Here is a 13,726-nt window from a genome sequence, read left to right as displayed (position 1 = left end):
ATAACGCCACTTCGAGAATTCGCGAAGATTTAGAATATAGTGCTATATATTCGTATTCGCGAATATTCTAGATTATTTTCTCATCAGTAACCTCCCTTCTTGCTTGTGGGCCAATGAGAAGGCTGCAATGTCTTTGTCCTCCCTAGCAACCAATAGGAAAGCTGCCTACCCCTTACTATATAAGAAACTCCCAGCAGTCATTTTCTGCAATTCTGAGAGAGACAGCAGTGTCATTGCTGTGCTCTGTGCTTTGCTGAGTCATTACATTAGATAGTCAGATAGTTAGCTCATATATATAATACAGGTAGTTAGGCTCCATTCACACATCCGTAATAATGGGTCTGCATCGGTTCCGCAAATTGTGGAACGGGTGTGGACCCATTCATTCTCTATGGGGCAGGAATGGATGCAGATAGCACACAGTGTGCTGTCCACATCCGTATTTCCGGAGCGCGCCGCCGATCTTCCGGTCTGCAGCTCAGAAAAAAATAGAACATGTCCTATTCTTGTCCGCAATTGCGGACAAGAATAGGCATTTCTATTAATTGCCGATTTGCGCAATTGCGACTATCTTGGAGCACTCTATCTGCTGTGGGGATGAACCCCTCCATCAGTATTTGGCGGAAACAGGTATATGGCACCCCTCAATCAATATTTTGTGGAAGCAGGTGTATCGCAGCCCTCAATCAGTATTTGGTGGAAGAAGGTATATGGCACCCCTCAATCAGTGTTTGGCAGAAACAGGTGTATAGCACCCCTCAATCAGGATTTGGGGGAAACAGGTATATAGCACCCCTCAATCAGGATTTTGTGGAAGAAGGTATATCGCAGCCCTCAAGCAGTTTTTTTGGGGGAAACAGGTATATCACACCCGTTGCAATTAGTTACTCCAGTAGCGTTTGTCCCTCTATATAGCTGCGGTATCGCAGCAGAACTGCACTATAATATAATCTCTAAGTTAGAAAGTATATTATAAGTATATCACACCTATACCAGTCCTTAAAAGGACTTTTGTGGCCCTATTAGCTAGCGTTTGGTGTCTCTAACTGTCCCTGCTCCAAAATGCAACCTCTCCCTACATTGGCAAAACACATAAGGTAAAATGGCTGCCAGATCGGGTTTACTTATAGGGTAGGGCAGTGGTTGGCGAACCTATGGCACAGGTGCCAGAGGTGGCACTCAGAGCCCTCTCTGTGGGCATCCGCACCCTGGAAAAAGTCTATGGCAGGGATCAGCAACCTTTGGCACTCCAGCTGTTGTGAAACTACAATTCCCAGCATGCTCCATTCATTTCTATGAGAGCTCTTAGAAGAGCAGAACAAGTATGCATGCTGCTGGGCACTCTGTCTTTAAAAGGTTCACCATCACTGGGGTAGGGGGTGTGTCCATGTGCTGAAACATCTCAATTGGCTGTCCTGTCCCACCTGATGGATGTGTCATGGGTCAAAGATTGGCGTTATGCAAAAAAAATGCTGCGTGCGAATATAGCCGTATGTTCGCATGTTCTGCGAATCGCGAACGAGCAAATTTCATCGCGAAACGACCGCCGTGCGAACCGCAAGGCCATCTCTAGAGGAAAGCAGGCAAGCACAAGGAGAGCTGGTGGTGGTATTCAAACTCCTAACTTTCTTAAAGGGTTATACCCATCTCAGACATTTGTGGCATATCGCTAGGGACCTGCTCACCGAGCTATTTTCAGAACTTCCACAGTAGTGAATGGAGGATGGTCGCGCTTGTGTGGTGTGCTCAGGAATGGGTTCCAGAGGTGGGAACTACACCCATTGGCAGTGGCGTAGCTATAGGGGTCGCAGCGGTCGCAATTGCGACCGGGCCCCTAAGTCAGGGGGGCCCATGGGGCCCCCCAGGAGATAAGCAGTAAATCCCTGGCCTGGGTAGTTTACAACACTTGCGCGCTGCAGGCGGCGCCGGCGGCCAAGTTCACAGAGGGGCAGAGGCTCAGCCAGAGGAGGGAGGAGGTTTTTTCCTTGTTGCTATGGTGACGGGGACGCTTCTGCAGTGCAGTCCCGGCTCCGCCTCCTTGAACCCGTGCGCAGGAAGTAGCCGTCTGATGTAAACTATTTGGACGCTTCAGGCAGCGCATATTCGGCCGCACCGCTACTGGCGGGAGCAGCTGTCACGGGATCTGGCGGCGGGTCTGAAGCAAGAAGCGACGAAATGGCGGGTGACGGTGATCGGCTGGAGCATTTTCGCGGTGGTGCTTCTGGTAGGCGCTATGTGGTATTAGGGGGCTAGAGGCGAGCTCTGGCATACGGTGCCCACCCATCCAGGAAGTAGAAGGCGGTGTCGTACTGCAGCCTGTGCCATGGGGTAAACAATGCTGGGGAAACGATTGCGGTACCGCACACGCGTCTACAACATGCTACTCATCTGAGGTTGTAGCTGTACTGAGCAGCTGGGTGTGGCTTCATACAAGTGGGCGTGACTTGACTGTGAACTGTACTTTGGTAGCAGCAATCTCCTTCAGGCAGCCTGAACCACTGTCAACTACTGATGACTCTCCAGTGCCCCCATAATAGTCCCCTAAGAGAATCCCGCACTGTCCACTACTGATGACTCTCCAGTGCCCCCATAATAGTCCCCTAAGAGAATCCCGCACTGTCCACTACTGATGACTCTCCAGTGCCCCCATAATAGTCCCCTAAGAGCATCTCGCACTGTCCACTACTGATGACTCTCCAGTGCCCCCATAATAGTCCCCTATGAGAATCCCGCACTGTCCACTACCGATGACTCTCCAGTTACCCCATAATAGTCCCCTAGGAGAATCCAGTGAGCAGGTGAGTGTTCACCTCAGCGTGACCAAATTAATGAGGTGAGTTCCCGAAGATTGGGGGCATTCCTATTACTGGCGGGCACTAATTGGGGGCATTCCTATTACTGGCGGGCAGAGCAGAGGCGCTCAGGATTAGCACAGCATCAATGATGTGTTAATTTTTTTTTATGGGGAAGGTGATGCCGTGCTAATCCTGAGTGCCTCTGCTCTGGCACTAGTTTGTGTGACCGTGACACTGACATGATGGAGCCGGGGGGGACAATGTAAATGTCTGTACTCTGTATGTGACATGGGAATGGGGCCAGGCCGCCAGGAAGGGTTGGGTTGTGTGTTACATTTCTCTCCCCCCCCCCCCCCCCCCTTTGGCCGACCCTTCCTGGCGGCCTGGCCCCATTCCCATGAAAAGAAAAATAAGGTAAAAAAACATCTACCGTATGCACAGGAGGTGGGTGCGGTAGGTGCATTGCGTGTGAGCTCTGGAAGGGGTGGTGGGAGGCCCGATAGATATGTGGGGGCTGGGGGGGCCCATACATTTTTTTTGCTATGGGGCCCATGCATTTCTAGCTACGCCCCTGCCCATTGGACATCTATCCAAGCCACATGGGAATACCATTTTACATGCTTCCAACCCAGGACCATGAATGATGCAAGACCTAGATGTAACAGAGAAAGCTTACAACGCTGCAGCCTTCATTGCTCTTCTAGATTTCTGAAGATCCCCTTGAAGTGACCTGTCGGTGATGAGAATAAGAGTGATAGTACCCATGTGAGGATTAGTCCTTGCTTGTGTGTACACAGGGTGGGTGGCTTGTGTGCACAGATTGTTTGTGAGTGCAGTGACAGAGTTGTGTGAAGTCTGCTGGAACTTTTCACTGCTGCTCCCCCCTCCCAGCATCCCCCTTCCCTCCAGTCATTCCCAGCATCGGCAGGTGCAGGGGGGTGGGCGGCCCCTTTAAGGGAACCTGCATGGGATCTGTACCGGGTGTAAGGGAGAAGTTCACCGGAAGAAAAGAGGGAAGGGAAAGCCCAAAGAGAGACTGGGAAGGTGGAAATGAAGGAGAGAAGGAAAGGGGCAGCAGCCAGTGCAATGGGAGGGCCTGGCACAGGGTGCAAGGGCTGGAGGAGGGTCTGACAGAGGGAGGGAGGCCAGCACTCAGGTCTCACTCTGCAGGAGGTGACACAGGAGCTGCACTAGGAAGCGATCTCCACTCATGGCATAGTCAAGATTCCTTTGGGATCAAGTTGAATCTTCTGAGGAGCCGAACTGCAGCCTGCACTGGGACCTATGCTGCAGCTGGGGGCAAAGGCAGGACCGAGAGAGAGAGAGAGCCCACTGACCCAGGATTCTGATCAGCACCAGGGACAGAACCAGCAGAACACCACCTGATTCCGACATCTGAAGGACTGGGATGGCTGCAGGGATGAGGCTGGGTCCAGCTGGGCTCTGCCTGCTCCTGGGACTGTGCCTGGCATGCTCCGGCTTCAATGTGGACACCCAGTTCCCGGTGATAAAGCAGGCGGGTGTCCCCGGAGGGTTCTTCGGCTTCTCGGTGGCATTTCACCGGCAGAGTGAGGGGCAGCAGCGCTACCTGTGAGTATAAGAGACGGGCATCTCCGGGGCACAGGGCAGGGGCATCTCTCAGGTGGAATGTGTCTGTACAACAGGTGGGGGGAGGGAGGAGAAGAATGGCCTCCTGGGGTAAAGGGGTGAATGTGGGCATCTCCGGGCAGTGGGATGTCTGCTAAAGGACCAGGGCACAAGGTGTGTAGGGCATGGATATGGGTACATCAGGGGAACCTGAAAGTATGTCTACAGGTGAGGTACTCAACAGGGTACCCTCTGGAGTCTATGACCTATTATTTATCTGTATATTCTATCTATCTATCTATCTATCTATCTCTATCTATCTATCTATCTATCTGTATATTCTATCTATCTATCTATCTATCTATCTATCTATCTATCTATCTATCCATCTATCTGTATATTCTATCTATCTCATATCTATCTATCTATCTATCTATCTATCTATCTATCCATCTATCTGTATATTCTATCTATCTCATATCTATCTATCTATCTGTATATTCTATCTATCTATCTATCGATCTATCTATCTATCTATCTCTATCTGTATATTCTATCTATCTAATATCTATCTATCTAATATCTATCTATCATCTATCTATAATCTATCTATATCAATCTATCTATCTACCTAATAGCTCCATCTATATGTTCTTACTTATATACACAAACAGAGCTATATATATCTATACAGATAGATAGATAGATAGATAATAAAATTGATAATAGATAGACAGATATGATATATATATATATATATATATATATATTAGATAGCTATAGATATGGCAGTAGAATACCTTCCTTCATACATGTTGGGTAGCGGCTGGATTGGACATGGTTAGTAAAATGGATGATACCTGTGGCACTCTGGTCCGGTGTGCTGTAATGTGATGTGGTGGACTGCTTGCTTATTGATTCATTGATGGGACTCTCGTCTGGATAGTGTACCATGTCTGGTGATGGAAGAGGGCATATACATGCATGAAAATAGATGATGTCTGTGTGGGTGGTGTATGAGGGGGTCTACCATGACCTGTACCAGAGGATATATAGGGGTGTCTTTCAGCAGATGTGGAATGAGACAGTATCTGCTTGAGCAGGGTCCTCCAACCTGTGGGCCTCCACCCTTTACAAAACCACAACTCCCAGCATGCCCAGGAAGCCACATGGAAGTTGCGGTTTTGCAACATCTGGAGAGTCACCGGTTGTTAAACACTGCGGTACAAGGCGTAAGTCACAGTACACATGGAGGCCATGTCGCTCTTTGTTCAGCAAGGTGTGCTTTTCTGGGTGTGAAGAGTCTTTTAAGAATTACACGTGGAGGACATGGAAGGATTAACTCAGCAAGACTGTATCAGTATTGGTGGCTATGGGGATTAGGTTCTGCATCTTACTCCTTGGGTGGGGGGCAATGACAGCGTTGAGGGTCGTGACTGATATTCTGGAGTTGTTGTGGACCGGCAGCTAAGGTGTTAATGCGCAATGTGCTGCAGACTGGCACAGAAGAGGTTAATGTGCAAGGTCTTGGCATGGGAGGGGCTCCTGGGGATGTTCTGCTGAACATGTAGCTGAAAGCCTTTACTTTCTTCCGCCTTTGTTCATCTCACCTGCAGATAAGAAAGTTTTACAGTGCCTGCAGGGCGGGGTGTGCAAACAGCTATGTACAGACCAATGGTACACACTGACACAGCAGTGCCGGGTAGTATGTGGCGGTAAAAGACAGTACAAAGCAATAAAAAGTCTACACGACCCCCTATGGTTCTACTGAACTCAACTGGATCATATGTTAGTTCAGCAGAACCGCAGGGCCTGAGATTTAGGCTAGGGGTACACGTAGCGCCTCTATCAGCTGTATTCCACAAGGTTATGTACAACTCCGCCATAGCATGGTAAAAGGTAAAATCAATCAGCACTAGTGTAGACCTGGCATAAAGCTGGCCACACACGTTAAACAGCTATCACTCTCGGCTGAGCATTCATGTGAGAGTTGTGGGACACCCCCATACATATTGGATGTTAGGCCAGTCCCACCAAAATCGGCAGGCTGGGTTGATTCTCTTTAATGTGTATGGTCATACTTAGACAGGCTGGGTTGATTGTCTCTAATGTGTATGGTCATCTTTAGACAGGCTGGATTGATTGTCCCTAATGTGTATGGTCATCTTCAGACAGGCTGGGTTGATTGTCTCTAATGTGTATGGTCATCTTCAGACAGGCTGGGTTGATTGTCCCTAATGTGTATGGTCATCTTCAGACTTAGGGCTTATGCAAATGGCTTTGCTGCATGTATGGGTCATGTATGGTGGTATGTAAGCCACGGTGAGAAGTAATTAAAGGAAATTCCCTCATAAAGCCTTTCAGAGTTAATAAAAGTCCACGTGCCGCTGTTTGGAGCCACCATGGGGCACCATATCCTTCCCCAGGAGCTAATATGTGCTAATATGTACCTAATAGGTTGATGGTTGAGCAACCGTGGATCAAACGATTGTTACAGCTACGTTGCTATACATATTTTAGTCCAAATTGGTTGTTACGGTTCTTTAGACTGGAAATACATGTTCTTTGACAGCATATTAAGGACAAATAATGTTTCTGGGAACATTCTTTGAAAGAAAGATCAGAAATAAAGGATCTTTCTCCTATCAGCTGAAAGTTTCAAACATGGCCGTCTTCTTTTCATTGATGGTGATGTCATTGGCTGAAACGATCATTCGTTGTTGAATTTCTCCATCAAACGTTTGTTATAGTTGAAATGGTCAATTTTTGTCAATTTTAGTTCAGTGTATATGGGCACCTTATGGTCCATAAAACTGCCATACTAATGTAGTGCCAAGTACAACACTTTTCGGACATGTTTTATTTTCGGTACAGTAGTGCTACAGTCTCTAGTGGCGCTACTATATGGATAGACTAAAAAGCCTTGAGGTCCTGGTACATGGGCCACCAGGGCAGTTATTGGGAAGAAGCGTTCCTGGGAAGGAAGGTTTCTTCCTGATTATTGCCCTGTGTAAAGGTGTCACCGATCACTCAATGAACGAGTAGGCCCTCTTTCATTGGATGAAAGCATCATTGATGCGGTCACCTAAATAATTTCTGGGTAAATACGGATCTACTGCCCAGAGGCAATTATTCTCTATGGTGATGCAGCTCGTCCCCGAGAGAGGAGATGATTCCTGCATGAAAATGCAGCTCTCACCTCCTCTGACAAGCATGTCTACCTGGGGAGGTGCAGCACCCCCTCAGGCCTGGTACTAGACATAACAAGTGTATCAGTTCTACTGGAAGTGTTCCTATAAAATGGAAATGCCTATGCAAAATGGACATGCTGGGCAGATTTCACTACAAGAGGTACATGGTTTTCTCTTACTTGTGACCTTACCAAGTGAATTATTGTGTTAAGTTATTAGATTTTCAGTGGATGTTGTTTTGACTGCTGTGTCTTATTAGTAAATTCCTGGTTCCTGACCACAGACCTTCTGTCTTACACATGATAATGGGTGATGCCCTCCCATGCTTCCTGAGGAAGTGTTTGTCAGTCTTCCAGTGTGTCCATCTTACCAGGATGCTACCGGATGTGTCGATAAATTGAATATTGAGATCTGAGGGGAAAGCTTCGTGAAGGAGTGGACCTCATGCACAAACATCCCGATATGCCCTGACAGCCACAGGTTGAAGATCACTGGTTTATGTTTTGAGCTCCTTCTTTTAAACCAAGGCAGGGAGTTTGTAGTTTAACAAATTTGTAATTTTTACATTAGTAAATTTTTGAAATTGGCACTTTTTAGATATAAAAATATTGTAGGAAAATGTGAAATTCCCTGTAGCTGTCCACTGTTTAAGCTCCTGGACCTCCATCTCATGTCTGTGATATGCCAGAAGATAGAAAAGTGTGTACAAAAATGTACATGCCCTTTAATCGGTGCACTTAACTGACCAAATGACAATGACAAACGAAAGAATCTTTGTCTCATGATCCGCCCCCTAAGGCGGAGTGCTCTTTTAAATGCAGGTGTTACTGTAGTTAAAGGGGCTTTCCATCACAGAATGATCACTTTATTATCAGTGGGCGGTCTGACGCCTAGAACCCTTACTGATCTTGAGAATGAAGCAGCCATAACGCTGCAGCCCTTTCAGAGTTTTTCCATGCACCGAGCAGCTCCTGGCCATCTGCTGTGAATATTTTTTACCTTTCTGGCATTTTTTTTCCATAGGAATGTATTAGTGCCGGATCCGGCATTCAAAATACTGGAATGCCAGATCCGTCCTTATACACAGTCCGAAAAAAAGGGGAAAAAAATTAATGCCGGATCCGTTTTGCCGGATGACACCGGAAAGACGGATCCGGCATTTCAATGCATTTTTCAGACTGATCAGGCATTTGTCAGACTGATCAGGATCCTGATCAGTCTTACTAATGCCATCAGTTGGCATACGTGTGAATGTAGCCTAAATTACTACAATGTCAAATCACCCCCCTTTTCCAATTGTACATATAAAAATAAATGATGAAAAAATAAACCAAATTGGTATTCCTGTGTGCTAAAATGTCTAAACAATTCAAATATGAAAGTATTTATCCTGCACCTTGAACACTTTTTTGGTCATCTCACCCTCTGATTTTTTTTTTACCGTAAATGAAAAGTGATTAAAAAGTGAACTGTATCCCAAAATGGTACCATTAATAATTACGGCTTTACCCACAAAAAATAATCCATCACATGGCCCCATAGATGGAAATCTAAAAAGTTATGGGTGTCAGAATATGGAGACACAAAGCAATTTTTTTCCAAGGTTTTAGTATCGCTAGATCACAGTGAACACCCAAAAAAGGTAATGCTACATTCACACTCTCGTTTGGTGAGGATCCGTTTGTATTATCATTACCATAGCCAAGACGGATCCGTCTTGAACACCATTGAAAGTCAATGGAGGACGGATCCGTTTTCTATTGTGCCAGATTGTGTCATAGGAAACGGATCCGTCCCCATTGACTTACATTGTGTGTCAGAACGGATCAGTTTGGCTCAATTTTGTCAGACGGACACCAAAACGCTGCAAGCAGCGTCTGTGTCCGCCTCCAGAGCGGAATGGAGACTGATCGGAGGCAAACTGATGCATTCTGAGTGGATTCTTTTCCATTTAGAATGCACTAAGGCAAAACTGATCCGTTTTGGACCGCTTGTGAGAGCCCTGAACGGATCTCATAAACGGAAAGCCAAAACGCCAGTGAAAGTAGCCTTACTTAAAACACTATGGCCTCACAAATAATTTTTTCCCCATTTTTTAATGTATGATACAATAAATTAATTGGTCAAAATTGATCAAAAAATAAAATAAAACTTGTCCCCAAAAAACAAGCCTTCATATAGCAATGTGAAAAGTAAAAAATGTATGGCTTTTGGAAGACGAGCAGACAGAAAACGACAAATTGATAGTCCACCTTCACGATGAGTATATTTTTTGTACTATTTTTTATTATATTTTTTATTATAGGTGAGGATATCCACAGTTTATACTGCTAGTTACAGTACATAGCTGTGGTGCCATACTCTGTGCCCTGTTTACCTGTATGAGTAGGAGTGTGCAGTACAGTATATAGTAGGAGTGACTATATAGGTGTGTGTGCTTAGTCTCTCTTTCCTGCCACGCATTCCATAGATTCTTGGAGTGTTCTCTCACCACCTCCCTTCTGTACATACCTAATCTCTAAGAAAATCTGTGCCCTGTGGGGGCAGAATTCATTCATTCACCCTTCAGTAAAAAGAAAGAAATGCTGCTCAGTCTATACCAGGGTGCGGATCACGCTCCTGGCAACATGTACTGTACCTGGGAACAATAGGACCAAAATCCCATAATCCTTTATAAAAAAAAATATAATTACCACGTGTCTAATAAAGTCCAGGGAAATTTTTCAGCTTAAAGGGCTCCTAAAGCTGATACTAAAATAGAAGAGAACATGTCAGATTCTCTTACAGTGCTCATGGAGCTCCTTGTTTGTGAACATACGCTGCCTTAGATACAGATATATGAATTATATGAATCTAAGATTTCATCAAGGAGAAAACCTGGGTTAGACAACTGGTGAGTAGATATAGTTGGGTACTCCAATCTGGACACCCCCATCTAACACAGATCTTGACTACGGAGAACCATCAATGTCGATTGAAGTGAATAGAGAATCTTCATGGGTGCTATGACCTGGGGTTGTCTCACCATCAGCTTTACCCCCTGGAGAACTATAGGCCACTGCTGTAACTCTTGCATTGAGACTTGGTCCGGTGGTTTTAGTTGACTCAAGAATTCCAGTAAACGAGTAAAAACCTGTGTACAAATGAATGTGTAAATTCTACCTTGTGAATCTCAAACACCTAGTTTAAGGACTGTTTGTAGACTACCCGCGATCTCTGTAGGGTCAAAGTGTTAAATTACACACATACACATCTATAACAAAGCCACCCCCATCCTTCCCATTCAAAGTTTGTTCTTGGTCACTTGCAACAGAGAAAATATTCATCAGTAGAGACAGTACTGGAGACAGTAGAAGTTTTATTGAGATTGTAATAGGGAGATCCATCCATGCTCTGTAGCTCATAGTCATGCCAGATCAGGTGCCAACGGTGCTGCCATGCCAGTGGTAAAACATATTAATTTTCTGTTGGGCCCTCCCTCTGCAATGCACAATGAGAAAAAGTACACTTAAGAACCAAGTTGAAGTCCTAAACTATGTCAGATGGACTATTCCATGGTACTGCGCCATCCATTGTGTCCCAGGTGTTGTGTGTGTCTTTTTAATTTGTTCTGGTTCATCGAATGAAGATACCATTATTAAAACTGTCCCCTTGAACATTAGACACACACTGTTAGTTCAGGGTGGTCTTCAGGATAACATGTACAGTTGCCTTGTGTTGACCCAGTTGCATTTTGTTGAATTTCAAGAAACTAAATGGCATAGTACCCAATCCTTATTCAACCAAATGTTTTGTGATCCTCCTGTGTGAACCATAGGTTTAGTGATCATTAATTGTGCTTAGTGATGGTGTTTTTAGCTGTCTGTGATGATCTTGTAGATTAAAGGGGTTTTGTGGTATTTTTTAACCAACGACCTATCCTCTGGATAGTATCTGATTGTTGGGGGTCTAACACCCAGGACACCCCCCTCCCCGACCAGCTGTTTAAGAAGAACGCAGTAGCGTTGTGGCCTTCTTTCAGCTTTGCCTAGGCCATGTGATATCATGTTCACATGACCTAGACGCAGCTAGGCCTCATTGAAGTGAATGGGGTAGGGCCGCTATACAATGTATGCTGCTATGCGAGCCCTTCTCAAATAGCTGATCGGCGGGGGTCCCAGGTGTCAGATCCCCACCAATTAAATACTGAGGATAGGTCATCAATTAAAACATCCCGAAAAACCACTTTAAGGTCCTTTTTATAATTTCGTGTATAGTGCTAAGTTCCATTGATCTATTAGTTTGGTAGCAAATGCTTGTGATTGAGAGTTTTAGTCCTTTGCTGGTGCTCCACTAGTTTAGTGTCTATCTTGTCTGACACAGTGGATTAATTGTCTTTGCTTCTAATACATTTGTTTAGCACTTTTCCGTGGTGACCTACAGTGTATTTGGAAAGTCTTCAGACCCTTTCACTTGTTTTACATTTTAAGTTGGGGACTTGTGCTAAAATAAAATAAAAAATCAAGTTTTCCCCATCAATCTGCACTCAATATCCCATAATAATAAAGCATAAATAAAATTATAGAAATGTGTTAAAAAGGAAGTATGCAGACCTTTTGTTATGACACTTGAAATTTAGCTCTGGAGCCTCCCATTTCTCTTGACCATTTTTGAGATGAGATAAACTCAGTAGATTGGACATATTTTGGAAAGACACACCACTGTCTACATAAAATTTCCCAGCTGACAATGCATACTAGAGAAAAACCAAACTATGAGGAGGAAAGAACTGCATGTAGAGCTCAGAGACAGGATTGTGTGGAGGCACAGATCTGAAGAAGAGTACAAGACATTTCTTCTATACTAAATGTTCCCAAGAGCACAATGGCCTCTATAATTCTTAAATGGAAGATGTTTGGAACAACCAAGACTCTTCCTATAGCTGGCCACTCCATAACAAAAAAGGGCCTTGGTATGAGAGGTAATCCGGAACCAAATGGTCACTCTGTGTAATGCCTATAGGTAGGGACAGACACGGACAGTGAACCTTAACCTAAACCCATCCCGCTTTCCCTATCTAATTTCAATGCAAGCTCTAGGTAGCAAGACCGCAACTGGTTGAAAGTCCCTATGCTACTTACATGCAGACAAACACCAAGAGACAAAACAAAAAAAAAACAGGGTTATAAGTAAATGGGTCAGAACCAGGAAAGATATACAGTACCAAACAAAAAACAAAAATTGGTCAGAAGACAAGCCAAGATCAGAACCAGTCGGACCGCGCAGTACCAAACAAGAGACAGAGAGTGGTCAGAAGACAAGCCGAGGTTAGAGGAACAAGCAATAAACTATACACAAGAATACAGCTAGTAAGTCAAAGACTATCACTGGCACTGGTATATATCCAGGAAGGGCTGTAAATAGAACACCAAGTTCCGGGATCAGAACCTGATAGGTCAAGACTTGACGCTCCATAGTCAGAACACTAGCAAATAGTTATAGAGCAGCTGAGCACTCAGCCCACTGATAGTCTCTCCCAGCAGATACTCACTGTTGCTAAGGACGCTGTCACATCACCAATGGGAGTGGCTTAGCAACGCGTCACTCCTCGAGCAGTCACGCCAAAGCTGGAGATCTCACCGCTGGAGTAAAAAATACAATGCTGCAGCACTCTGCAAACCAAATAAAGTGCAAAAAAGTATTCTAATGCTATGCGTATTATGTAAATTAGAGATGCTTGGCAAATACATTATCTCACCGCTGGAGCCTGGACAGATGAGTTAGTGAAACTGTGGCTTCCAAAGATGTGAGTTCCAAATTTACAGGTGAGAGGAACGTCCAGAAAGTCAGCAATCACTGCAGCATTCCATCAATCTGGGCTTTATGGCAGAGTGGCAGAAAGAAGTCTCTCCTCAGTAAAAGATATTTGCAAAAACAAACCTAAAAGAGCCTCAGACTGTGAGAAGCAAGATTGTCTGGTCTGATGAAACCAAAATTAAAGGGGTTGTCCACTTTCTGGCTTCTGTTGACCAATGTGTTTGTGAGATGACTATATGACACCTACTAATATAGTCTATTTTCTATATTTCATAAGGCATGCTCCCTTGTTTACAAAGTCTTTTGAGCTGTCCACACATTGAGCTGTCCATAAGATGGCTGCTGATGGAGGGTCAT

The 13,726-nt window shown here is 44.9% G+C and overlaps 1 protein-coding gene across 2 annotated transcripts in view; it reads left to right on the top strand.

The window, feature by feature from the left end:
- Positions 1 to 3,871: 3,871 nt before the first annotated feature.
- ITGA3 (integrin subunit alpha 3) overlaps positions 3,872 to 13,726 on the top strand; it is a 55,041-nt gene continuing 45,186 nt past the window's right edge. Inside the window, exon 1 of one of the 2 annotated variants that reach the window (XM_044296935.1) lies at positions 3,872 to 4,385. In XM_044296935.1, coding sequence (XP_044152870.1) covers positions 4,204 to 4,385 — 182 coding nt within the window. In that variant the 5' untranslated portion in view covers positions 3,872 to 4,203. The remainder of the gene's footprint in view (positions 4,386 to 13,726) is intronic. The other variant, XM_044296936.1, reaches the window with a different exon arrangement.

Source organism: Bufo gargarizans, chromosome 6 (genome assembly GCF_014858855.1).
Source record: "Bufo gargarizans isolate SCDJY-AF-19 chromosome 6, ASM1485885v1, whole genome shotgun sequence".
Lineage (NCBI taxonomy): Eukaryota > Metazoa > Chordata > Amphibia > Anura > Bufonidae > Bufo > Bufo gargarizans.
This window is presented reverse-complemented; position numbering and strand designations above follow the sequence as displayed.